The 27,790-nt window shown below is 41.2% G+C and overlaps 2 protein-coding genes and 1 long non-coding RNA gene across 8 annotated transcripts in view; 2 read left to right on the forward strand and 1 right to left on the reverse strand.

Annotated features, from left to right (window-relative positions):
• The window catches only part of SLC15A4 (solute carrier family 15 member 4), a 26,134-nt gene extending 23,421 nt beyond the window's left edge, over positions 1 to 2,713 (reverse strand). The window contains exon 1 of the mRNA XM_027689251.1: positions 2,071 to 2,713. Coding sequence (XP_027545052.1) covers positions 2,071 to 2,652 — 582 coding nt within the window. The 5' untranslated portion in view covers positions 2,653 to 2,713. The remainder of the gene's footprint in view (positions 1 to 2,070) is intronic.
• Positions 2,285 to 4,881, forward strand: LOC113970389. Its single transcript, XR_003535163.1, has 2 exons — positions 2,285 to 2,394; positions 2,973 to 4,881. It is a non-coding gene; the product is annotated as an uncharacterized LOC113970389 (long non-coding RNA).
• Positions 4,882 to 6,467: 1,586 nt separating this feature from the next.
• Positions 6,468 to 27,790, forward strand: part of GLT1D1 (glycosyltransferase 1 domain containing 1) — a 50,660-nt gene continuing 29,337 nt past the window's right edge. For 4 of the 6 annotated variants that reach the window (XM_027689254.1, XM_027689252.1, XM_027689256.1 and 1 more), the window contains exons 1-6: positions 6,468 to 6,626; positions 14,338 to 14,486; positions 17,807 to 17,912; positions 22,278 to 22,329; positions 25,667 to 25,703; positions 26,722 to 26,778. In XM_027689254.1, the coding sequence (XP_027545055.1) occupies positions 6,484 to 6,626; positions 14,338 to 14,486; positions 17,807 to 17,912; positions 22,278 to 22,329; positions 25,667 to 25,703; positions 26,722 to 26,778 (544 nt within the window). In that variant the 5' untranslated portion in view covers positions 6,468 to 6,483. Of the gene's footprint in view, positions 6,627 to 6,762; positions 6,912 to 14,337; positions 14,487 to 17,806; positions 17,913 to 22,277; positions 22,330 to 25,666; positions 25,704 to 26,721; positions 26,779 to 27,790 lie in introns of those variants that run through there. The other 2 variants (XM_027689255.1, XM_027689257.1) reach the window with 2 other exon arrangements.

Consider the following 27,790-nt stretch of genomic DNA (forward strand, 5'->3'; position numbering starts at 1 on the left):
GATACCGACTCAGTCACTTCAACAGCACTTCTGAAGGCATCCATGTAACAGAAATTAAGAAACATCTTTCAGCTTTAGAGAAAAATAAGTACTGGAATGCAGTTTCCAGTGTTCCACAAAGTGATTCTTCTCACTGTATTAGAGCTCTCCACCCAAATTCTGTACATACACCAAAGCTGAAAATCTCACGTGGCAATTTTAAGAGATCTGCAATGCAATATAATTAACAGTATCTGAAAAGTGGTTGAGTCAGCTAAAGTATATACAACTATAGACTACTCATGCTTCCCTTTGTTTGGTGTTTAAGGGGAAAAGGACAAATCTTATCACATGCAGCCAAAACATGTTTGGATTGCACTCTGGCCTCCCAAGAATGTGGCTCTGGGAGACAGGCTTTATTCTCAGCAACATATGTGCATCTCCACAGCAGTTTGCTACCTTCCTATGCAGGGAGAAGGCACCCAGGAGGGCCCCAAACTGCACAAGGTAAGTGGTGTGCTGTAATTTATTTAACAATAGATAAGCCAGAAAAAGAGAGAAGGGGAAAAATTCAGTCCTCGGCAGAGCTCTGCTGATTATTATGGACCAGAAAGGAGTATTTCTTTTGCTTCACCCTACATAAATCACTGTGAATTATCAGCACACCTAGCCAAAAACTGCTTTCCTTGAAATCCTGGGGGAAAAGCCTTTACAAAATCCAGCTACAACAGCTACACTTCCATTGGCAATGGCTCTTCTTTCGCTCTGCTCCTGCCATTATTTCTCTCTTACATTTAACGTTCATGAAGCTTTCTGGGAATAAGCAGTCAGTTTTGAAAAACACCTTACAAGATAAAGTCATATTAAAGCTATTTCACTTGATGGGCTCAGGCTGGCTTAAACAGAACCAATGCACTGGGGACACACAATCCTGGGCTATAATAATGTTTTACATTTATATACTGCCTTTCACCCAGAACTCCCAAATTTGGAATACACGAAATGCCAAACAATGAAAAATGACTGCACAACAGAGAACAGAGGAATGTTTGGCAAAGATGCTGTAGTAGATCCTCCCTCTTACAAAGAATTTCATGGCATTTGTGACACCTGCTCTAACCAGAACTCAATGGGCCAGTAAACAGAAGCGCAACTGGATTTTCCTTGCTTTGCCACCACGAAGAGTTTGGTTAAAAAAGCTGCTCAGCATCTGAGCATCTGAAATTCTCAGTTTGTAAAGCAGAAATTATACTTTAACATCCACAGTCAGCACAGTACCTTAGCATAAGGCTGTAAAAAAGGGACATGCAACAGAGGATTCCAGTTGCTACTGAACTCTAAGGTGCCTCTCCGAGGTTTTCCATAAGGGCACTCGGTCCTGCAGTGATGATCCAATGAACGATATCACTGAGGCGGGTCCGGGGAAGGTCATTTGACAGGACATGTCCTCATGAGAACAGCTCAGGTGAAATGTTTACCACACTGAGAGCACCTTCCCACCCATCATGTGGTGCAGCATCAGCCTGCACAAAAACATCACTCAAGGGCAATGCAGTGCACAGAGAATACCTAAAGCATAAGAAACTGTTTGTTCTCTGGCCTTCATGTATCACAGGATGATAAAGGCCTCTGAAACTGCCCTAGAAGGCCCATGTCATCCTTGTCAAAGCTAAAATGTGTATCCTGATGAGCTCTGAGGTCAAATTAAGTGGGCATCAATTCCACAATGGAGGATAATTAACAATCCACTTAATAGCCATTAAGTATTCAACCCAACTGCTCAAGATGGTGATGGCTTAGCCAGTTCAGGGACCACAGGTAAGGCAGGGTTACCAAAGGCCATAAGGGATCAGACACCACACAGACACCAAAACTATACCAAACAGGGTACAACTTCACGACTTCCATTTACACAGGGAACAGAGCTGGATGATCTGATCCCCTCCAAGGCTAAACACCTACAGAGAGGCGAACCAGCAGGCACTGCCCACCCCACCAAGGCAGGCAAAGCCCCTCTGCACCACTGACAGCCACCCCTGGTCCGGACCGGCGCCCACAAGCGGCTCCAGCAGCTGCCAAACAATACCCGACCTGGTCCGCCCCGAACGGGGTGATGTTGGCCTTGACCGAGCCGACGCCCAGCCCCACGAGGACCAGTCCCACGAAGGTGGCGGTGGCGCAGTAGCGGGTGGCTCCCGCCTGGGAGCAGGGCGCGGGGGTGGCGTTGGCCGCCGGCGAGGAGCAGTTCTCCACGGGGAACAGCGGGATGTCCCCGCAGAGGCCCTGGCGGGTGTGCGGCGCGGCGATGACGGGGAAGGCCAGCATGCCCAGCAGGTACAGCGCCATGCTCAGCAGGATGGTGCCGAACTTGCCCAGCAGCGCGTCCGCCAGCCAGCCCCCGAACGGCGACACCAGGTAGGTGATGCCCATGAAGAGCAGCAGCGCCTGGCTGGCCTCGGCGCCCTCCCAGCCGTAGGGCGGCCCGTTCAGGAACAGCACCAGGTTGGAGGTGACGCCGTAGAAGGCCACCCGCTCCAGCAGCTCGGCCAGCAGCACGGCGGCGCAGGCCAGCCGCCGGCCCTGGAACGCGCTGGCCGCCGCCGCCGCCGCCGCCCGCCCGCGCTCCCCGCTGCTCAACAAAGGGCTGCGCTCGCTCGGCTCGGGCTCGTCCATGGCGGCCCCGCGTCCCCGCGGCCCTGCCCTGAGGGAGCCGCACCGGCGGCGCCGGCCCCGCCCCCCCGGCCAGCGGCGCGGCGCCATTGGCTGAGGGCGCTGTCAGTCTCCGCCGGCGGGGCCGTCACGCGGGCGGCGGGGCCGGGGCGGGACACGGCGGGGGCGGAAGCGGCGGGGCGGGACCGGCCGTGAGGGGAGCGCGGGGCGGGCGGGGCGCGGGTGTCCCCTCAGCCGCAGGGCGAGGGCTGGTGAGTCCGGAGCTTAGCTGAGGGAGACAGTGGCTCTCTCTTCGCCGATGTCCCCCCGCCGCTTTGACTCAGATGCTGCAGCAGGGAAATGGAGTTTTACCGAAGCACACAACAGCTCGGGTCGGAAGGGACATCGGGACATCATCCGGTCCTACCCTACTGCCAGGGCCGGGGCACCTGGAGCAGGTGGCACAGGAACGTGTCCAGGTGGGTTTTGAAGGTCTCCAGAGAGGGAGACTCCACGACGTCCCTTGGGCAGCTGTTCCAGCGCTCTGCCACCTCCATGGAAAGAAGTTCTTCCTCACGTTGAGTGAAACTTCTTGAGTTTTAGTTCATGGCCATTGCCCCTCGTCCTGTCGCTGGACACCACTGAAGAATCTGGCACCATCCGCTTGCCACCCACCTTTGAGACATTTCTGTGCATTAATGAGATCCCTTCTCAGTCTTCTCTAGACCAAACAGGCCCAGCTTCCACAGTCTCTCTTCATTACAGAGGTGCTCCAGACCCCTCACCATCTTTGGGGCCTCCACTGGACCCTCTCCAGCAGCTCCTTGTCTTCCTCGTACTGAGGAGCCCAGAACTGGACACAGCCCTCCAGACGTGCCTCAGCAGGGCCAAGCAGAGAGGGTGTGATTTTTATAGCTATTTAATGTATTAGTTCAGGATTGACCAGCAGGGAGGCCTTTCTGCAGCAAAATGTGATAAATGTGCGTTGTGACTTATTTGTCTGTGTTCTGCAGCCCCTGTTGAAGGCGTGGGCACGGCTCAGTGCCCGGGGTGTGCCCAGGGACTCACCACGGATGGGGAGCAGCAGCTGGTCCCTGAGCTGTGTTTGGGGTGTGAAGGCAGGATTACTTGAGCAGTGCCTGCAGGAATTATATAAGTACACACAGAGAATGAACACTCTGACCTGAATGGAATGAAGTGTGTGATTAAAATGAGAAAACAAATTAGTGGTTGCAAGATCAGAACCCTAAGAGGTGCTGTAGTTCCACCATCACGTGTGTTGAGGTAAACATCATGAAAGTATGAAGTTGTCTTGAGCAGCAGATCTTAAAGTCATATTTTTGGCCAAAACAAAGTGGAGAGGATACTCCTGGTTGTGTGTTTTCAGTTAAAAAGGTAAATTGATTGACATCATTTAGTTACACCAAACATCTGGGTATGACTTAAAATTTTTGGAGCAGCGTTGGTAATTGAGCAAGCGATGCTTGTAAAAGTAAATATATTCATTTAATAATGGGCCTTTGTAAATAACATGTGCCATAAAAACGACTCATTAAATATATTTGCTCTCTTAACTAGTTAGCAAATTTTACGACAAAGGACAATGAGGAAAAGGCAACCAGCTGTACAGAGATCTCTTTGTGAACTCCTGTAATGTGACTGATTCTGTAATTTAAAAAAATACATTTCAGCTTTTCCCAGCTGAATACAGTGTGTCATATCAGTTGTGATTACATATTTTTGAGGAGTTTAGCAGTATTTGCTTGAGACACAAAGTAATTAAGCACACTTTGTGTTATTATGTTTTAATATAGGCAGATATTACATTCTAGGCCCTTCATAATTTACTTTGGTGAGTGAGGTGAGATTTTTATACTGACCTATCCAACACCTCACAATGCTGAACAGTATTTGAAATGTACATTACAAAATGTTATTTAAATCTTCAGGTATCAAAACAAAGGTACTCTCACTAAAATTCAGAAGTTACTGTTAGAACTCAGACATTCTCTCTGGCAGCTCAGGAAGGTGGTTTTAATTTTCCTCCAAACAACACTCAGCTACAGTATGTTTAAAACTTGATTGTGATCCATCCTTGATCCTTTCTTTAAATACAGTGAATGCACCCATGTTTTCAGAGACACAACACTAAATGCTGCAAAGACTTCTAGATTGTTATTTTTTTCAGTCAAGACATATATAGCATAAAACCCAGAGTTATCATAAATAGTAATAAAATGTTAAGATCTCTTTGAATGTTTCCTTTATTTCCTCTTTATTTCTTGGACAACTGGTTAAGTTTCCTCATTTCTCAGGGAGCAGGCCTTGTCTTACTTTGATGTTTGCATTTTTGTCTTCTTTGTGTTGCACACTAAATGTGCTGGATGGCTTTTGTCTGGGGTTGGAGCCACGGTGGTGCAAAGTTACAACGACCAGGCTGTTTGTCCTGAGGTATCTCATGCAGATACCAGAACTGCAGCTTCCTTTTAACCCAAAACATGTCCACATTTTGGATCACAGAGGCTCTTTTAGGCACAGGGTGAAGTTGGCACACACACCCAGAGCCAGCCCTTCTCAGTGTGGTGCAGCTGGGTGACCTGTGCTGTGTGAGGGTGCTGAGTGCTCTCAAAAGCCCAAATGTGCTTCACATGAGCCACTTCAAGGCCAGAATCCTGGCCAGATTGACAAAAGCCCTCTACATTTCAACGGGGCTGGAATTTCATGCCAGAAACACTTCCTGAAATGATGATAAAACTACCTTGGTTCTGCCTACCCTTAGATTAGCATTTATGCAAGGTTTGTTGCTCTTCTAAGTTGTAGCCATATTTTTTAGTTGGGATGGGGTTTTAAATGGTCTGAACAATGTTGTGCTGGATTATTTCTAAGTGTTAACTTAGTGAGGTGCAGACAGTTGAACACGGCTCTGCAGCATGAAGACTCATTAGCAAAACATGAGCCTGCCTACCAAAATGCTTACAATTTGCCAGAACATGCTCCAGTATGTGTCTTTACCACTTCTAAACCCTCAATTCCAGAATACCTGTCACCCTCAGAGATCCACACAAGTTATATGAAGAAGTAGTGTTTCAAAAATTATTAAATTTAAGAGCCTTTCTCTGTATGTAGCATATTTTTCTCCCTCTACCCGAGGGAAAAGGAAGATTTGAAGAATAATTTAGGCTGCAATAACCAGGCACTGCAGTCTGCAGACCACCTTTCCCTGTCTTCTTCAGCCCTTGGGGAAATATAAGTATATGTAGCCCTGTGATGAATTACATCAGACCAGGTTATAAGCAAAGTGAGTTTTCTGTTCAGTCAAGCCTGCCCCACTTCTCATCTTTCTCATGGCCACAAATGTCCTGGATGCATTCTCAATGTTTTTACAAGATGTTGAATCAGGTTCAAGGCCATGGATGTCTTCCATCAGCCACCTGTCTCCTGTCAGTCTCCGGGCAGACTCCCTAAACTGGCCTCTCAATCTTCCTGCCTGCTGCCCCACCCATCTGCTCTCTGTCTCTCTGCTTAGAATCAGGGTGAACCCCTTTTATCCTGAAGACTGGCTTCATAGTTTGGGATACACTTTTCTTGGTCCCGAGGTCATATTCTTTTCCCTGTTTTGTTGTACCTTTGGATTCTGCCTGCTGCTGTGCAGGCTGTGGTTCCTCACCAGACCTTTCCCCTGGTCCCTGTGGTTCTCTTTTATCACCTGGCTTTCCTGACGTTTGGAGTGGTCTTTGACCACCCTGTTGCCTTGATCTTTGGACTAGCACACTCCTCTGGCTTTTCTGGTTGTCAGCACCTTATCCACACTTAGTTTTTTCTAACCGTGAGTACGAAGCATCTCTTGGGAGGCTCATGCCGACACGAGGAACAGCTTCAGGAGGCAGTGTTTTGGTACTAACCTCCCCTGATGCTCTTCTGCCCCCGGGGATCTTTATGGTTTCCCTGAGGCCACCATGTGAGCACGTCACCATGAAAACACACAGCGCTATTCACAGGTGCGGGAGGGCCCCCAAACCTTGCACAAGCCCTGGGGCTCGGCTCGGTAGCCAAGTGGCCTCTGCCCAGGAACACCTGGCGAGGCTCAGCCCCGCGGGCGGGTCGGCGCAGGGCTCGGCCGGGACTCAGCCCCGGGCCCGCTCATCCCCCGCTCTCCGCGCTGTTTCCGGGAGCCGCGGGCAGGTGAGGAGGCGGCAGCGGATCGAGGGGGCCGCTATGAGGCTGCTGCTGCTCGCGTGTCTGCGGGCGCGGACCGGCAACGCCACCACCGCCGCCAGGATACAGTAAGTGCGACAGGGAGCAGGGGATGCGCTGCGCGCCCTCGGGGACCCGCACCCGCCTCTGCCCCTCCGCAGCCTCCCCGGCGGGCAAAGGGGGACCCGCTGGGCCGCTGCGGGGCCGGAGGGGCGGCGGGGCCCGCCCGCCATGCGCTGCCCGCGCCGGCGCACGGAGGCGGCTCTGCGGAGCGGGGGGTGTGCGAGGGGCGGCGGCCGAGCGGGGCCCTCACACAGGGCCGGGCCCGCCCCCGCCTCGGGGACGTGTTATCGCCGTGTCCCCTGTGCCACTGGGAGCGGGGCTGTGTTACCGCCGTGTCCCCTGTGCCGCTGGGAGCGGGGCTGTGTTACCGCCGTGTCCCCTGTGCCATAGGGGAGCGGGGCTGTGTTACCGCCGTGTCCCCTGTGCCACTGGGGAGCGCGGGGCCGAGGGGTTCCCGCAAACCCCGTCAATGAGCCGCTCTGCTCGGGGCCGGTTGCTGGCGGTGGGGCTGCGGCGCTCGCGGTGTCACCCGGGTCCCCTCGCCGGCCGCGCCTCGCAGCCCCCGCCCAGCCCGTATGGGTCAGCGGGTTTCCCGAGGATGCCCGCATTGGGAAATGCTCGGGATGAGATGAGATGAGGCAGTGAGAAGGGCAGCGGGGAGCTCGGGAATGAGGGTCTGTACAGGAGCCATCCCGGAGCAGCATCTGTGCAGGAGCCGCTCCCGTTGCTGCCCTGGCAATCCCGGGGATTCAACACGCGGCTCTCGGGGGGTGACGGATGCGGGTCTGCAGCGCTGTGACAGAGCCCCACGAATATCCTTAATGCCCCCATTTAACTCCTTCTGTGACATGTGGGAAAAGGATGTGGCTGACAACGTTGCTATGCTTTGGTTAAAAAAAAAAAAAGTCGCCTTAAAAAGAAAAAAAAAATTCCCAATGGTTTTGACCTCTTGAGGCCCGAGATAAGAATTTGGTTGCATCTTATCTAAAATTCATCCGCGGTTTAGTTGTTTTGCTTAGCATGAATCCCTTGGGATAGCCTTCTGCTATTGCTAGTTTTCCCTGACCTTGATCCGTGTATTATCACATGTGGAATGTTATGCATAGAAATAGTCCTCTGACATTAAGTTTTCGCAGTGGTTGTGTCATCCCTAGTTCAATCTTGGAATTGTGCAGGATTCTATAAGGTAGTGGTAGAACAGACCTGCCTCCTGCCAGTCACCCAGACATTGAAGATATAAGCAAATGGAGTACAAAGACCAGAGAAAGCTGAAGTTTTTGGTATTTTAAAACAATAATTGTTAATAAAATGTTGAGATTAAACAAATACATTCTTATGTTTATAACACACCTTTTTATACCTGTACGTATCAGCACAGTTCCTGTGTGGTGGTTTCTGTGACATTCTCATTTCCTTTGTTCTCACTGGATAATGCGAAACTAGTTATTCTTTAGGACGCCAGCGCTCATTCTTCCTCAATAAGATTATTTATTCTACCTTTACAAATTAAATATTCACTTACCCACTTCTTCCAATTCAATTTTGAAGGAAGTCAGACAAACATTTAGACTGTGGAGCCATTCAGAGCTAATCTAGTGGAAAGCAGGTTTTGCATTATTTCTAGTTAAAATAAGTCTGAATAAGGCAGACAAACAAACATTCTCCAAACTATCTTTTAATTACACTGAGATTAATTGTGAGCATCCTGCGTTGAGATACAGTGGCTTAGCACAGTGCCTTTAGGTGAGTCATGGCAAGCAGCAATTTTGGTAGCCTTCTCCAGCTGTGACTTGTGATGGTGGCCTAAAATAATGTGTTTTAGTAGGAAGGGGTATGGATTTGGTGAGTTACAGCATCTCTGCTGACAGATGGTTTAACATATTACTGTGCTAATGCAGTCATTTGCAGCTGTATGAACACATCTGCAGTGACCTGTGTAGGGTACATCGATTGTTGATCCTGTGGCTTCCCAGGAGTACCTTACACAAAGTGTGGGAATACCTTACACAAAGTGGATGCTGCTTTCTCATGTGCAGAGATCTTGAAGTGGGAAGAAAATAATGAGCAAAGATCAATTTAATTCATGTTCACGATAAAGCTGGATAAAGGATTCTAACAGGAATAGTGCTTGAGAGTGAGTACTGTCATGTTCAGTTCCTATCATAACCTACCATAACTGTTATTTATAGTAATAATATAAATGAGCCTGTTCAGGGGAAAAAAACCCTCTGATCAGGGAAAAAAATGGAGTATTAGCTATCAATTAAGTCCATCATCCTCACTAAAAGGCTAGTCAGGTGACAGCTATCACTAAAACCATCCTGTGCAGATATTTCCATCTAATATTGGTTTTCTTAAGACTTCATGCCATTATAACATGAATAAATCTACATTTCACTTCTCACACTGATCTGCCCCACCCGAGGTTATGGCCACGTGGTAAACTTTGTAATACATATGTTCATACACATAAAATGCATGTGTATCCAATAAACATTTGGCCTCAGTTGTACCTGCATAAATGCTTGTGAATTTATTTGTTCATTCTTTTTTGTCATATTGAACCATGGTAACTTTTGTTTAGGTGTAAATGAAACAGTGACATTGTCTCCGGGTTGGACACTTGCCAGCATAGCTTAATTTTATGGCTTAATAACACTGCATATCCTATGTTTGTGATATTACAGCTGTTCCCATAACTGCTTCGTCCTTTCATAAATAAGATACTCATTTCCTGAGTCTAAAGTAACTGGTGATAAAGGTACCAGAATCTAATTTGGCTAGAAATCAGCTTGCTAAAACAAGTGGTATAATGAATGTGCTGTGGGCCTTATTCGTATTACTGTGGTATCATCTTTAATCACCTTTAAAAATATGAGCAATGAGTAGAAAATACACCACCAAGTAAAAGTCTTTGCATAGGCTGCCATTCTTCAGCCTTAGAAAAGAGATCAAAGAGGGTGTCAGGAAAGAAAAGAAATCAATCTTCTCTTCCCCTTGAAATGTTCTGTTCATCTTTTATTACTTAGTAGTAAGGAGGAATAGATATCTTGAATTAATTGGTTAATTAGAAAGATTTAGATGAAGTATTTTGTCAATATGTAAATATCCTTTGGAGAGGGAGAACTTGTTGTGGTTCTCATTAAATGGCCAGTTGAGATAGCCATTCTCTAAATCTTCAGGTAATCAACTGCAAGAGAATTAAACACACAAATTCAATGCTGCTTATCATCCCTCTTTACAATTGTTTTTTTAGCTTAGACATTTATTGGAGTAATTCTGAGCCCAAATGTTTCTTCTGTTCAGTCTTACCCTGTCTCTGCCATCATTACAATCCTACAGGAGAGCATTCGTGCAGCAGGGGATCCTCTTCTCTTCATGGCAGGTCAGAAGGGCTCTTTTTCCTCCCTGATTGATGCAGGTGCTGGGAGATTCCTGCTGTTCTTGGTGTGGCCATTCCCAGAGCAGGATGCTGCTCATCCTCCACCTTTGGGACTGAGATGCAATCGTTTACATGGCCTACATTGCTGCTGCTTCCCAAAATGATTTGCGTGGCAGGACCTACTTATAAGACAGGATTAAACTTTGCAGAGTTATTTTGTCCTTCCAAAGCTCCCTTACTTCAGAATATAGAGACAGAAGGATTTGCTCCCCATCTTCCCTCACATTTTTACTTTCTGATCTTACTCACAGTGAATTTTATTCATACTCCATTCATGCCAATGTGATTTGTCCACACTGTTTAAAGAAGTTTGAGAGAGAAATAAAATGAAGAACACGTTGCTTTAACAAGTATGAAAAGAAAAATTACAAAGAAAACAGAGAAGATCATGCAGGGTTTCAGCTCCTGTAATTTGACCAGCTTCAGTGGGAACTGTGAGTCCTCAGGTCTGGCTGAGTTTCAGAAGAGGCAGTGGAATGACTCTGCTCACTTAATAAGCTTTGAATTGGGCCATATACATTTAGCAGTAGTTGATGCACAGCTGCTTTACAGAACAGACAGCCAAGGGAAAGAGATAATTAATATTTTTGGATGAAGCCTATTTTGTGCCATTCAAGAAGTGTCAGTGTGTCCACCTACCAGGAACTTTTTGGAAATCAAACATTCTTTGTCTGCAAGTAACTCCATTGAAACATCAGTTGAAATTTAGAACATAAATGTTTCTAAAAGGAAGACATCACAGAAAATATAGCAAGTTTCACAACCGTAATATTTTAAAAGTAATCATACTTTTAACTTGCTGTGCTTTAACCTCGACCAAATTGTATTTGAAACTATAGAACTGTTTCCTTATGTGAAAACCTGTTGAAGGAGGGAAGACTGCTGGCCAGGAAAAGTGAGAAGTAGTGATCAATACTGTAGGAAATAAAAAATGAAACAGTGTAAAACATCATTTGGTATTTCATAGTTGTGTTAGAGAAAAATGTTTTTCTATAGAAATCTTAAATAAAGTGAAAACATGTCCAAAAAGGGTTGTACCTTGTAACAATATCTCTCTGCATACAGATCTGGAGAAGACACAAATTTCACTTATAAGCTTCATGATTTCCAAAGAGTATAAAAAATACAACAACAACAACAACAAATTATTTACTGAATACTAAAATAAGCAGGACTGGAAAATATTTTGTCCAATATTCAGATTGTGTATAAATATCACAGTGTAAGCAGTGACCAATATAATGTACTTTGATAAATGACCTTTCACACTTACTGAATGCCTAAAGTTTTCTCTGAGGGTTTCTTGCTAGAAAAACACCCAAAAGCTGGGATCTGACAGCCCAAATCCATTTTAGAAATATTATTCTCCCCAGGTCATGGCGTTGGATTCCATGAGATTTTCAGCAGAAGGGAAAAATATGGCAAAGCAAGGCAAATTCTGGATCCAAGCAATAATCACTGTTTGTTAAGACACTTATTTGGAAATTTATCTACTACATAAAAAACTGTGATAGAAAATGTAGCCTTGTGATTTAGCATTTCCAGTGTTGTCTTTGATTCCCAGACAGCAGGAGATGTGTTCATTTTTATTTTTCATTCCGAAAGGATTTGTTTATGGAATGGCAAAATAATGTGAATACACAGTTGCCAGGAGGAGACAAGACATGGGTAATGTATCTCTTCTGTCTTGGCTTCATTCAGGGACATCTGTGAACTTCATAGACAGATCAGTCTTCAAAAAAAAATCTCCTGCAATAACTGTGCAGCACCCTCTTATCATGTTCCTTGATAAGAGCATATGTGTCAAAACCATAGTCTGCTTTTTTTGGTTGTAAAGATGAAAAGTCGTTTAGAAAATATGAAAATATGGCTAAATTTCAGTACTTAGCCAATAACTCTGCTTCTACACATATATATTTCCATATATGCATAATTTGAAGCTTGTGACTAATGATACTGAACTCAGTGGAATGTTTATGGGATTAAGGCCTCTTTAAATTTGGGAGTTTGAATTATTCTGGGAATAATTTGGTAATTTTTCCTTCATAAGATGCATGCAAATTCTTTACGTGCTCCTGAGTAGAATAAAAATGTGTAAAAAAAAAAAGAAAGTGAAGTAATAGAGGTAATCCACAATTTCTGAGCCTTGGAACATTCGAGGGACTCCCTCTCTATTTACTGCAGAAACAGCTGTTATTCCACAGTGAGATTTGAAGCTGTGGAAACTGTAGAGGAAAAGTATTCATTCCTAGTACATTTTTTTAAAAAAAAACAACAAAAAGACACTTTCAATTGAAAATCCTAGCTGAGTTTCTTGATTCCTGCTGTCCTGAGGGAGTTATTTTCAAATTAATTGTAATATGCAAACATATTGCTTGTACATGATAGTGATTTATGGTAATTGCAATACTGATGGGAAAAGAATCCTTTTAGACTGGTTAATGAGCACCTGTGAAATTATGGAATGCACTCACGAGCATCCCAACTATTTGCCCAAGAGATTTTTCTTTCCACAGCTGTGAGATTTGGGCATCATTATTTAGATATAAATTGAGAGCCTCTTTCCAAAGGGAAGCAGGTACTTGGAGCCAGTTCGTGGGACAGCTGATGTAAATAATTGCTCGACAGTGTAAATAAGGAGTTTACAATCTGGCTGGATTTTATTATTTATTAGTACTTATTAGAATTTATTGGTCTCGCTTCAAACGGCGAAAAGTAAAAGGAGTTTCTTTTTTAGGATGAGGAAGAAATACAGCACCATATGTTGTGCCAGTGGAGCTCTGTCTGATATAGTGCTCATACATTCCTTCCAAGGCCTCGAGACATTTTACAGCATTTTTAGCACCAATTTCTGCAGTAATGACTAACTTCTGCAGGACAGAAAATTGCATTCCTTGGGAGGATATGAAATAATCAGGGAACGAAAGAGCCCCATTATCCAGGAAGCCGTTGAGTTTGCAGGATTTTAATGCCAGAACGATTAATAAGCGACGAGAAATAAATCAACTGGAACAATATGTAACAGGCAGAAAACATTCTTGTGGTCTTTTTATAATGTAGCAAATGTAAACACTGCATGTCAGGAGTTTCTATCAAAACATGGATTTTCTCCTGTATGTTTTTTGGCTGATGTCCTTGGAAACATTGATAACTGATTGTGGTTTCAGTGGGAGGAATAAAGCTGTCTGTAATCAATCAGCTTCTTGACTTTGGCAGTCTGTGAATCAATGTTTTACTATGAGGAACCATTGTATATAAAGATGAATGTATAAGCTGACACTGAGGGGGTTTTGTTGTTGGTTTGGATTGTTTGTTTTTTTTTTTCTTTTTAGCAACTGAGATTTTTCAAACAGGCTGTGAAGGTATTTGTGTAATTACTTTCGTGTAGTTTTTTGCTTATACTTCAATTATCCATTTGTTTTACAAATGGGTGAGCGAAGACAAGAAGCAATTAAACCCACAATCAAACAAAGAGGGAATACAATTCAACTCTGGTTTTCTTCATGTATTCATTTTTTTTGGTTGTTCTGTAGTTTTAGTAGCATTGATTAGCTGGATGTATTTGTGCTTTTTTCACTTGGTGGCCTCACTTCAGAACAAGGATCTGAAGAATCTCTAAGACCAAGGTCTAACACACTCAATTCAAAAGGAGACTTTTCAGCATGATAAGTTGAAGCTCAATCAGGAAAGATCCTGGTCATACTTAATTTCTGCTGATTTTCAAAAGTTATGTTGATAGGGCTTTGGCCTTGAAATGCATGCAAAACATGTTGCTTGGAAGTGTGCCTATGGCTTTACAATGGTGAAGGTAAGAAACACTTTCCAGGAAAAAAATAAACAACCTTGTAAATTGCTCCATCATTCCTTGAACAAATTTAGCATAAAGTTGAATGTAAGAGCAAAGATTATTAAGGAAGGAGGTTTTGATTAAGCTTACTTGATGTACTGGCATGCCTACAACGTTGATAAGTATCTTTTTTATTCTTTTTCTCTTTGTTCCAATAATGAAGGAGTCATCTACATGCTGCAGGTCATATCTGTGTTCTTAAAGATGCTTTCATGTATGAAAGTCCAGCTGAAATTGCCAATCTAACCTCCACAGACAAGTTTGATGCAGCCCTGGCCATTCATCTTTATAAAGGAGGCAGACTTCTACAAGGTAATCCTCTTTCTGTTTTCCAATAAAAATGCCTCTTAAAAAAGTACTGCAGGAGAAGAGAATGAATACGAACATTTATAAATGGCTGTAAATGTATAAACCCCCACACAATGTCATTATTCTGTTTATCCACTTCAACAAATGTTCAGAAATGCTGAACATCTTTCTCTGTGGGAGATCTGATCCAGAGAGGAGAGAACTGAATGGATGTACTTTAAAAGCACATAATGCATTTTGTAATTAAGTGCTTTAACTACACTATATTAACATTAGGATACTCTCAGCAAGTGTGTTCTTTCAGAAGGCAGTGGCTTGGCTAAGTATAGCTGAGGTCAAATGGAAGAAAGCAGAGAGGCTAATTTGATTTTTCTGCTCAAAAATGAGTCGGGGTTTTTGGACATGAAATAACTTTGCGACATCATCCCTGTCAGCCAACCCATAGGAATCAAAATGTTATCAGACAAATAACAAAAGTTTCTCTCTGGCCACATACAACCAAATTTAACCTGCCATTAATGATACACTGGCTTTCAAAATTACAGGCACTGTCACCTACTGAAATTGCAAATGTGTATCCATTTTCATATTATATAAATCTATTCACTCGAATAAAGGCCCATAATTTCATACTTTCATCAGATCTCAGTGTAAGTTGTGTTTTTAGTTTTCACCTTTCAGAAGTGCCCCCACAGTTTGTGCTGGTGGGTTTTCAGAAAGCCTGAATTATCATGTCTGGCATGTTTCTGTTTCTTTTGTTGCAATGGAGCTCTGATTTCAGATGGGACCCTACAATACAAGATGATCTCTGCTAACATATGTATTAAGAGTTCTCTTATTGGAATAAAGAGATTTTTGACAAGACCTAGAATTGTTTTGGAAGAGGCTTGTGGAAAGTCTGAGAACTCTCTCTTTTTTTTTTCCTTTCTTTTGCTAAGGAACAAAAAATAAGGTTGAATTTTAAATGTTTATTGCAAAAGTGTATTGGAGTTTGACTTGCACAGCAGTGCCTGGATGCTGTTGCTGTTTGCCTTTCAAAATCCCAAGCGACCTGCAAAGCCCAGTACTCAAATGATTTACAAAAGCTCAGTAATTTAAATAAATCAGTCACACTGTTCCAAAAAGCATCTGCAGTAACTGTGAGAAAAATAAACCAGAAACCTGTGAAAGGCAAGACAGTAAGTATTAAGGTTGCTGGGATGATCATGGTCAAAAGGTAAAAGTTATGGAAGACTTCTTGGAGGAAAAAAAGTGATTCAGGGGACACTCCTGATTCCTGGAACATTTAGAAATTTAGTCATATTACCACTGCTGCCATACTACCAATCTTTTGGGCCTCATCCTGGAAACTTTGTTCACATGAGTGGGGATGTATGATCAACACATGTAATAGATGACATAGTATTATAGCTTTTTAAATTTATTAGAAAGGCAATACTTATTTTATATTGTATTACAGAAAATCAGCCTCCTGAAGATTAGTGCTGTGGGGCTTTGATAGTGCACATTAATTCTCTTCACCTGCAAACATTAGAGCACAATATCTAAAAATGCCAAGGAAATTCTCTAAGTAGCCAGAATGGTAATTAGTCTTTCATTTGTTGTGTTTGTTGTTTCATTTAGTAATGAGGAAATTAGCAATGCTAATAAATCCTCATCTTACAGCTCACTTAATTTTCCAATATAAATGTGAAACATAGACTACACTTTCAATCTTCATCAGCATATTTATTTTGTTTCCTGGGGTTTTTTTTGAAGATTTCCTTGTTTGCTTGTTTATAACCATGGATTTTAATTATGAGAGTTCCCTGAGTTAACTGCCCCCACACCCCTAAGGAACTGTGGGTGTTTATAGGACCTGTCACCAGGAGTTTTCTCAGCCATGAACACTGAAGGTCAGTTATGTCTGAAAAGGAAGAACCTCCCTCAGCACAAGAACCTCTTGTTGGTCCAGTGACAGCAAATGAGAGAAAACAAAGGATATTTTCTTCCTTTCTTGATACCCAGAGTGTGGTGTCAGTACAGTCTCACTCCTTATTCCTGTTCTCTGTCAGGAGGAAACCTCGGCTTCAGCTGCCACAACCAATAGATACCTGCAAAACCCACTGGATTGACCACCTTAGGCCCAGGTTTTGTAGACTGTCCTGCTGGAGAGCATTTCCTTTGCAGTCCATTTGGAATTTCAAATTATGTTCTGCCTGTAATAATCAGCCACCAGGAGGTTGTTATTTGTTAGTTTAATGCGGTGTAAAACCGACCACTTAGTCCCTTCCAGTGCTGAAACAATGGACAGCAAACATTGTAGTCTGCTGTCTTCATTAGCTTACTGCTCAGTGGCTAAAAATAACCTGATCCAAGAAAAGCAATGCAATTAGAAAGGAATCTTACACTGCTCTTGGCTTTTGGACTGTCATCCAAGTGGTCTTTGGCCTTTCTGTGTCAGTCAAGCTGCTGTTTAGTTAAACCACCTGGTTTGGTGGCTTTACCATTACAAAAAGATTAATTTTTTCTAATACCATGTGTCAAAACTGGGCTTTACCAAATGCAGACACCACTGGGATATATGTGATTTTGTTGATGCTCTAAGGTTTGAATGTTGATACAGTCTTGTGCACAGACTCCCACAGGCAGACACGCCTTCCTCTACTTGTAATGTTCTGAGCACTGTGAGGCTTCCTAAAACAACTTCCACAAACTGGGTGATCACAGAAGGTCTTGGTACCAATTATAAACACAGATCCACCTCTTTGGGACAGAGTTAGGCGAAACAATGGTTTTGTTACAGGTTCACAATATGGTGCCTTGTTTAATTTGGTGGCATTTTCCAATGGTGTGGCTCCATCTCTACTTCTTGTAGCAGTAAAATCAGCTTAAGAAGTCAATATTTAAAAATAATAATAATTTCAGTAACCAACTTTCCAAGGAGAGTTACCCAAACCACAGTATTGGTATGCTTGAGGGCACAGTGGCTGGGACTGGATACCTGGGACCAAAATCTTTTTAACATGTGAATAACATTTGAAATATATATGCTGTTTGGTGGGCTGCTAAATTTAGAATCTTATTGATTGCTTTTAATAAGCATGGAAAAGGGAAATAAAATCTCATAGCTATACAACAGACTGTGAAAGTACATAGATATTGTATGGGGGGTTTCAGTGCCAAACCTATAATAATTCAAGTTTCTCCAGGTTTCCTTTTCAAACACTTTTGCTTAAATACATGGTACAATATTATTAATGTATTTTTGCACTCTTAGGATCCACTCCTACTCATTACCTTGACACGTGGGCCAACTTCTCATTGTAGTCATTGCTTTGCAGGGAGCAGAATTCCTTTTGGAATCATCTTTGGTGGGACAGATGTAAATGAAGACGTCAAAAGTGAAGAGAAACGTCGGGTAATGGGAGCAGTGCTAGAGGAAGCCAGGTAAGAGCATGTGGAAGATTTATGAAAGGAAACTGCATTTTTGTAGTGGTAGATCTTTTAGGAAGTGTTCCAAAGTGCTTGGAATCACTGGGAGATGTATAGGCCAGCAGACAAAGGCTAGACTGCTTCAAATCCCTATGATCTCTACATATTATGATTCAGTGATGAAAGCAGAACAGTTTCTTCATGAAATACAGTCTGTATGTAGTCTATCATTTTATATTTCCTGTGTTACAATCCTTTCATCGTATTTGTCCATGGAAGAGTTGGCAGAAGTAGGGCTAAAACTCGATCTCTTGGGTTGTAAATTTTCAAAAAGACTGAAATCCCATTAAAAGCTAATGAAATCTGGGCTAACTAATCCTCTGCTTTGTGTACTGAATCATAACTGTTATTTAGAATAATAGAACTATGCGTGTGATGAGGATATAAAATTCTGAGGCAGGTGAAAGAAATGAGATGAATAGGAGCAAGAATACTCAGCCTGGGATTTGGCAGCACATTGTTCTGTAAAATAATCTACCTTATGGGTAGACCCCTTAAAGAAATACACATCTAAGTATCTCCAACAATATCCATACAGTTCCCATTTGGACAGAACTGTTTCTGGCCATGAAATGACTCATATTTGGTATTTAAATAGTGAAGTTTTAGTAGTGGAGGTGGTTAGTGGTGAATTAGTGGTAGAGGTATGATTTTTTAAATAATAAAAATTTGCTAGTGAGGGAGGTATGAATATTCTCATTAATTCTTACTGTAGTAATATCATGAACCTAAACAAGGTTGGACCCTGAATGTTGCTCCAAGTTGCTTTTTTTAAGACATCTGTTTCTTAGTAAATTCTGGGTTACGGTACATATGTTCAAACATATAAAATATTCTCTATTGGAACTAAACTAACATATATTAGGCATTAAGTGCTATCTGCACATACAGACCAGGGTTCTCAGCAGTTTGACTTAAATGAGGTGACAACTAAAAATAACTGGCATTGTCCTGTTGCATCACAGAATCAAACCTGTCCTCAGAGCCCTCCCTCACACTTAGTTTATTGACAGAGGGCTTGATTGAAAAGGGGATCACTCAAGTATAAGTAGCTTTTGTTCTTTTTTTACCCCTGCTAATGCCATCCTTTCCCTGGATACGGGAACAAAGAAGCGGAGACTGAAGACAACCTTTAAGCAAGCTCTCTCAATTTTTAGGTGAATTGACAAGGGAATATTTTCAGGGTGTTTTAAATCTGAAAAAGTTCTAGTGACATGTCACTGTAGTCATAAAATGTGGTTCTGGAAGTGATGAGAAATCAGAGGAAAGGTCTAAAAACTAAAAAGGCTTTCGAGCATTTGTCATTGTTTCAACATCCCCAGAAAAGAAGTTTCCTTCTGCTTGATCCCGAGGTCTGTTGGCTTCAGCAGTGTTTGATCATGTCCATGGTGGGCGAGTAAGCCCTTTTCTTCTTGGAAACTAAAGCATTTTATGTATGTAAAGCTTCCTTCAATAGTTAAGTGCTATTAAGATAGAGGTTGAGGTTTTCACTTCATGTGTAGCCAGAGCAGTAGCTCACTGGTGGCAGAGGTGACTCTACTGCTCCCTGTCTTCCTCTCCTCCTCCTTTCTCTTGCTTGTGGCTGTGTGATCCACTCTTCCCTGTGCCAGGACTGGGCTGCTTTCTGAGCAGGTTTAACTCACTGGGTGACATCAAATTGGCTTTTTGTTTCCTGGGTTATTTTTCCACCCCTTTAATAAGAAAAGTCACCTCGTGGAAGGATACGAGAAGGGCGTCTGTTTGATGGCACTTGAGTTGCACGAGGTGAGATAAAATTGAAGCCTCTGGATGTCTTATCATACCCAGTGGTACTGCTGGCACACTTTCCCAAAGAGAGCTTAAACACCTGGCTGAACAGATGAGGATAATCCCCATTTATTCAGCACAGCACTCTGGCTAAGACAGAGAGCTGCAGCAGTTGAGTTGCAGTGTGGATTTGGGTTCAGACAGAACCTGCAACAGGCTTCCATCTCCTCATTTTATCTTTGCTAATACCACTCTATGTTCTGGCTGTTATTAGCTCACTTAGTGCTGGCATAGATGTGCTGTTCTGTCTACAGTGCCCTATAAAATGTGGTAAGTAAACAGACTTTAAAGACAGCACTTAATCACACTCATGGAAAAATCATTAGGGCATGTTCTTACTTAGTGTGACTTGCTGTTGAAAGCAACTTAAGGTCCCGTTCAAGAGAAATTTATATACTTGTTTACTTCTGTTATCAATCAATCAGAAGTTATTCTTTAAACAGGTCTGAAGGAACAGAGAAAGATATCTAATGTGTCAACTAAATTTCAGCACTGCACAAAATGAAAAATGTATAAAACCAGAGTATCTGAGCGTGTCCATTTGATTCAGTTCTGTATTTAAAATATTGTCTGTCACAAATACAGCTAATACAGCTTATGGAAAAACTGTGCTTTACTGAATATTTTTTAATGATAATTAAGTTAGGAACCTGGACTATGCTAATATCTTGAATTTCCTATGATGTTTCAAAATATATTACTGCATCGTTATGCAGTTTACAATATTTTCTCTGCTACAGAAAAAGTAATTCAGTTTTCTAGAAGTTATTGTGAATGTGTCTCTTCTCCAGTCTCATCACTGGTATTATTCATTGCATAGTTATTAAAAGAAACATTGATTTTTTTTCTTTCTTTATTGATTGCAGGGTTCTAAGCAGAAAGTATCATGAATTGTAGATTACTTGTCCAGTACAATATACCACCACATTCCATAAAACAAAGTATTGAACACTGTCTGGCTTTATGAGTGTTTCATTTTTAATCAAATTCCCCTAAATGGTGGTTGTACTCCTCTAGGGTATTTTTTTCTATTGAGCAGTGTTTTGTAGACTTAGGAGCAACATCTTTTTATGCTTGTTAATGTGATGTATTGAAAGTATAATTGCAAAATCTGGGAAGGGAGCACGTGCAACTAGACAAAACAAGCATTTGCAAAGGCTTTAATAACCTTAAAGCTGTCAAGTTGTATATGAGAAATTCATTGTAGTATCATAAAGCAGATACTGCAAAACGAATGTATGGGAATAAGGTTTGTTTTGACAAACAAAAGTAGGAGTTATAGTTCAACATTTATGTGACTTCTAATGAATGATTGTGATTTCATGTCCTCAGATTATAATATAACATCTCCAGTGGAAAAGCACTGTTCTGGTTGTGACTGTGTTGTGCTTTGTCTCTAACCATTGAGGTGTTGGCTCAGGACAGAAACATTCATAAATTATATGAAAAAGAAATGCTGAATCATAAGTTCAATATGTGATGACCTCTGTTTTATATTCAACAAGTAATTAAAAAAAGGAATTTTACTGAGCAGACACACAGGTTCTCATATGAAGGAGGCATTAAAACATTCTGTCCCACAGGACTGATAATCTTCAGAAATGGCCCCATTTGTGGGTCCAGTCAACACTAAAGTTGCATTTAAGAACATTCAAAGCATGTGTTTATGTTTCATTACAATGTAAAAGCTACATTAAAGCCCATCATGATCTTAAGATCTCTTCTGAACAGGGATTCTTTATTGACTCCATTAAAATATCTCCTTTGACTTCTTGGCGTTACAACAGGGTCCCAGTAATAACTGGGATAACTTGTTTATCTGGTATGTTTAGAAATCAGCCTTCTGTTGGCTGTAATGAGACAGCTAATAATGAAAAGTGTTCACATCAATGCTGCTCTTAAATGGTCTCTGACATAACTCCTCTGTTGTGTGGAATGATAGCCCACTGCATACATTTCTCAAAGACACATAAGTTTGTTAATCATTGACAGCTTTGCCTACTTAGAAATAAGGAGAGAACACTGGGGAAGGGTTTAAAAAATCCCTCTGCTCATTTGAATTAAACTCAGTTGCAGTGAGTTGGCCCTGGGTATTGTCAAACAACAATTTGAAACAAGCTGCAGTTTTGCTCCCTCCTTATTTCGTGTTCTGGTTGTGAAGAGGGTTCCTGCACCTGCAGTGATGTAGGAACAGGAAATGCTCCATATATACTCCATATATTAAAGTAGATAAACTGGGGGATGTCCCCATTATTTGGGTTTTCTCTTACTTTGAGAAAACCTCACTTTGCCTTCCCAAGAGCTCTGAGTTGTAAAGCCTGAAGAGCCATTTGTTTAACCACTATTTTCTGCTGAAACAAATTCAAAGCCTGCTTTCTGTCTTTCCATCTATAATAATGTTTATAAACCTCTGATCTTAGTTCTTATAAAGATTTTTTTCTGAAGTACTTTCCTGTTTTTCTGTTTAAACACTTTAAGCAGATGATCCCAACTATTTTTTTTCCATTTAACTAGGTTTGCAGTGGCTTTCACAGTGGAAATGAAGGAACTGGCAGCAGCAGAGTGGGTATGTTTACATGATGATGGTAATGCTTAGAGTATTAGCAGCTATGCATTCTCCTAAAATGTTTTCTAAATAATGCTAAAGAATTGCAGTAATCTTCATATTTGCTATTCCTGTTTTTCCTTTCAGAGAAAGTATTTCATATTTATGTGCTTCAACAGGTCAAACAGATCTGGCATTTAAAAGCTGTTTATTATTTGAAAAGAGTATAGAGCATTTTAGCAAGTGCTTCTCTGTAACGTTTAGAACTAATCATTACTGTTGTTATTGAGTTTCTCCTGATGCCATATTGTTTCTTTTGGCATCATTTAATAAACTTTATGTTGCCAAAATTCCTCTAGACAGCATTAGTTATAAAGAATTTTGAAGAATAATTTGGAAATACTTGTTTTGTCAACCCTGGAAATAGAATGAACTTCTTCAGGTGGGTGAACTGCAGGGGTGAATTTGAAGCCATGCTTTAGTAGGTCCCATCATTGCATCTGCTGCACTGCAAGTCCTTTTCAGACATTCAATGTGATTATTTTTAGTTTCTGATGCTCCTGTTTGAAAATAATGGTCAACATTTCCACCTTTACCTGGTTGAGTTGATGGCAGGCTGCCAGTGGAGAAAATTGAGACAAATCCTTGAAGAAGTAGAAAATAAGTGCTTGGTATCCCTTCAGTTCTAATTTGCATCATAATATAATCATTAATGCACCCTTGCCTACAAAATAATCACTTCGAGTGAAGCTTGCACAGCACAACAGTTGAATATATAACACTGTGTTTCAGCATTAATTGATTTTTAAAATCTGTCTGCATTAAAAGGATACATGAGCAGACATAGGGTTTGGTGTTTTATATTACAAATATAACTTGATTTTAATAGTTACTACAATGAACTTCATGATGGGTAAATGTGAAAGGGCACAGCTTCTGTCATAGATCTTAAGCAATAAAAGGACAAAAGTGACAGGGTGTAAGGAGGAGAAACAAAATTGAAGTTTGAAATCCTTTCAAAATCAGCACCTTAGATGTTTCTAGCACCAAACTTTGATTTTACCTAAACACCTTTGTGCTCTGGGCCTGTGAGACTCATTCAGTGTTTTGGAGGTCTGAGGCAGACAAGGATGACTTGGAGGCAAGTCTGTCAGTCCTAAACTGAACTCCCACCTGCTGACCTGTATCTTAAATGCTGGGGGTTTGAGTTCCTGTTCCAGCTGCATCTTCATGTAAAGGGGGAGAGCAAAGGCCACATATTTCCTTTCAAGCAGTGAAGAATAGGAATACATTTTTCCATACCTAGGTCATGGAATATTAACACTTTTTCCATATTGACTCACACTAATGTGAACTGCATTATTCCTCTAATGTGTGCCTTGCTAGTTAAGACAGCCAATTAAGAATTTTAATTACAAACATGTAAGCAGTTGCACTGTGCTCAAGGGCTGTATCTCCCACCAAATTCCTTTCTGTCACATTGGATGAATTACCTTTAATTATGAAATACAGCATTTGTAATAATCTGTACTCCAGGTGAGTCTGAGCTACTGTAAAAGATCTTGTGCTTATGGTCAGGGTTTTATTTCAACAGCATAAAACTGGTGCATGAGAATTACCCAAGCCAGTTTTATTAGCGTCCAATTTCATTTTCCATCCTCCTCAAGACCATTTAAAATGAAGAACATAACAGAAAATTGATCCATAAAGTGTGACTACATCTCTACACCCTGGTACCCAATATTCCTGCTATTTTCTTCCCGATGATCCAAGCCCTGGCAGGGTTGTATTTACTCACCGTGAGCCATTCGGGGCCCAGCAGAGCATGAAACAAGATGCTTAACTTAAACTTATTTTTGAAACTTAGTGGTTTTAAGGAGCTAAAGGCCTGCCTTCACCCACCTGAGTGTGAGGCAGAGTGCCAGCAGTGGGGGCAAGGTTGGCTCCAGCTGCCCTCTGCTCTTCCCACCTTCCATTTTGCTGTGTCCAAGTGCTGAATTTCAGCTCTCCCACTGCAAATTTAAATTCTGAAGTTGCCCTCCAGCTTGCAGTGCCCTCTCTGTTGTTTGCAAGGGGTTTCTTTTTATGATTGGAAGATCCAATATAATTTAAAATGTTACTTATTCATAGGGGAAGGAAGTCCAGTGTTAAGTAATAATTACAATTATCTAATAATGTATTAAAATCTTTTTATTGTTTTTAAATCCTTTGAACACAAAAGCTAACATAGATTCTGACAGATGAAGTCCGTAGAACATCCTCAGTCTCCCACTGTAGCATAAAGTATTGTTTTTTCCCCCATTTTATTTACATGTGTATTTTTCATGTAGTTTTTGTGACAAAGTTCACTCTGATTCTCAGAAACCACCTCCTTCCCATCTGTGAGCCTCTTGCTGGTCACTATTCACTTTTTTAATGATCTCTTTTCTTTCAATTCCTTTTTCCAGTTCATTTCCAGTAACTGTTATGACTGGGCAGGGACTGAAGGGGAGTCTCATAGGAGTGACAGGGGAAAACCAAAATGTTTGCAAGTTAAAAAGAAAAATCGCTTCTGTGGCTTCCTATTTTCTGAGCTGACTGATCCAGGAGTTGGTTGCTTAGCAGTTTGTTTCTGAATTAATTCTGTTTTCATTAAAAAAAATATATTCCATGAATCCACAGTTGGAGTTATAGAAAGATATTAAAATAGGAAATTGCTTCTTTAATCACCTAAATTAAATAACTAGCAGAGTAACACTTCAGGAGTGACTTTGGAAGTGTAGTAATTACCTCTTTTACTATAGCTATTTTGAAGTAATTTATTTTGCAATTTCTGTTTGTGAATGTTCTGCCATAACTACTAGTTGCCAGTTTTCCTGTATAGGCAAGTCTACATATATTTGACAGCAGTTTCTGAAACTGATAGCTTTAAAAATTTTATTGTGGATAAATGAAGACTGTGTTTTCAAACCCAGTCTTTCAAGACTAATATTTTTGGGGGGAATTAGGGCTGATTTTCAACTAGTTGAAAATTGTTTTATTCTATATTTCAATTTTCTATGCAATAAGCAGGATAATGATCATAAGAAAGGATACAGAGATAAACTAAAAATATATATTTGTACTAACTCGGTCCTTGTGTTAATTGCAAAATTGATTAATTGACTCTGTAAATGTTCATAGTAAATATAAGTTACATTGCTTGACTTAGCTTTTGCTTTTACATAAATGTATCTTCCTAATGGTCTGGTTTGAGTTTTGATAGTCAAAAGAAAATCACACTGACATGTGTTTGTTACACTAATTGGGTCTTTTGAATGTTGAACAGATATTTTATGCTGAACTATGAAAGTTACTTTTCTTCTCCTTCTCTTTAAAGCCAGAGGCGAGGAAGAAAATATATGTCCAAACTCAAGGTGAGAGTTTTGAAATGCTGAGTAAGGCATTCAATTGATTTGAATCGTGTTTAGTACCTGTATGTTTATGTATCTGCCTTCTTTGCCCCAGAAATATTTTGCTGAAGTGGGTGTGGGGTTTGAAGTCCTGACTCCACAGGAGTTGAGCTTTTTGCCCTTGATATTGAGGCAGTATTTGGGTCTCAGCCTAAATATTCAACTCATTTGGTGCTTTTAAAAAAAGCTTTCCCAGATGCCTTACAGCAGGAATTGAAAGATTAGGTGACACCTAAGGTAACACTGAGCTTTTTCCAAAGTCTACAGGAGTTTTTATGCTGAATAATTATTCTCTGAAACTCCAAATTCCTTTAAAAGCTTTGAGTTTCCCACATAATGACACCCAACAAATGTCTAATCCAAAGTGTATTAATTCAGTGATTAGTCTAGGGAGAACTCAGCTCAGTATTTTAGGTGTGATTACTTAAGCTACAGCTTCTAATTTTATTTATCTAAAAATAACTCTCTGTGGATTCCAAAATTTGTTCCATTTTGCGTATTTCACTTTCAAAGAAAACAAAATTCTTTTCAAAACTGTAATGTTGAAATAACTCATTGTGAAGCCTATTTAGCCCATATTTAGTCTGTATTTAAACCTCCTGTGAGGTAATAGTTAACCTAGAGATTAAATCCGTCATGTTAAGGATTTTGGGTCTCAGCCTGCCCTGTATCTGTTTGGGAATAATGTGCTCCCTCTGATGATGATGTCTCATATGTAGACTTTAAAAGGCCAAATTTAGCATGGTTGGGTTGCTAAAGAAGTTCATGTACTGTGTGATTGTGCAAAAATTTCACCTGAATTTCAGCCTGATGCCCGTGGAAGGATTGTGCAGGAACCTGGGATGAAAAAAGCTTGGATGGGAACTGTATGGAATTCAGTGTGCTTGGCAGAAATACTGTTTTCTTAGACCTGAAGGCTTCAAGAACCACAATTCAGCCACCCAGGGGTCATCAAATATATGATTTTTTTTTTTTATCACAGGAATTAAGACAACACCCAGTGAAACATTTGACTGGTACAGATTTCTAGAACGTGCAGGTAAAACTCGCTTTTTTCCTGTATTTATTCTTAGTAGATGTCAAGGATGACAGAAACTTAGAATGTCAAGTTTAACTAATTATGTAATAAAATGGACTTAATCATATGAAAAATGGCAGAATATCAATCAGGATTAATCTGGTCAGTAAACTGCCCAGGCTGCTTCCAAATTTCTGGTCTGACCAGGGTTAAACTGCACCAAAAATGGTCACAACCTATGGGTCAGTGTCCCTTAAAGGTTAACTTAAACCAAAGCATCAATACCTGAGCATGATGTGCTTTATCTGTGGGATAGAAACTGTGGATGCCACTTGCAGAAGAGCAGGTGAGGTGACAAACTGCTGAAGAAGGGAAGTATGTGTTGATGTTTTATAATTTGGTCTTGATCTAGAGCCTGTCTCTGCTCCCACCAAAGTAATGGTGTGTAAGGCACATGGCCTAATTTAAACCAACAGATCTGGGCAATTCTTTAGTTGCTTCAGCTGCCTTTCCCCCAAAAGAATAATTTATAGGCATTTTCCTGTGGTAAAAATGTTTCAATATTCTATTCATCAATCTGATCTCTGATAGTACAGCTGTTCCCTGTGTTACAAATGAATCCTCACCAGTCAATGGCATTATCACACCAGTAACTGGGTGCCATTAGTCAAAGCCAGTGTCAATTTTAAATTGAGAAGTGTGAGGGTATTTTGTTCTCAGTAAATCACAGCACACAAGCACGGTGCCACTAAGATTAATAATTTTCTGAAGTGAAATGATTTGTCACTTTCTAGCTCAGCCTTAGTGTTGATTTGATCTCTTGTCCAACCATTTGATGATTAAATGAGCAGTCAACAGATTGAGGAGGGGGAAGCTCCCCCTAAAGTGAATTTCTAATATATTAGAGACAGTTTTTTGCCTAATATGTACTAATGCAAAAGTGCAAAATAATTCATAAAGTACATGAAAAGCAAACTCAAATGTGACTCTAACATCTGTGCCTCTTAAATAATAACTTGAAAACTGGCATCAG

The sequence above is a fragment of the Neopelma chrysocephalum genome, unplaced genomic scaffold (genome assembly GCF_003984885.1).
Source record: "Neopelma chrysocephalum unplaced genomic scaffold, ASM398488v2 Primary Assembly neopelma1_77, whole genome shotgun sequence".
Classification (NCBI taxonomy): Eukaryota; Metazoa; Chordata; class Aves; order Passeriformes; family Pipridae; genus Neopelma; species Neopelma chrysocephalum.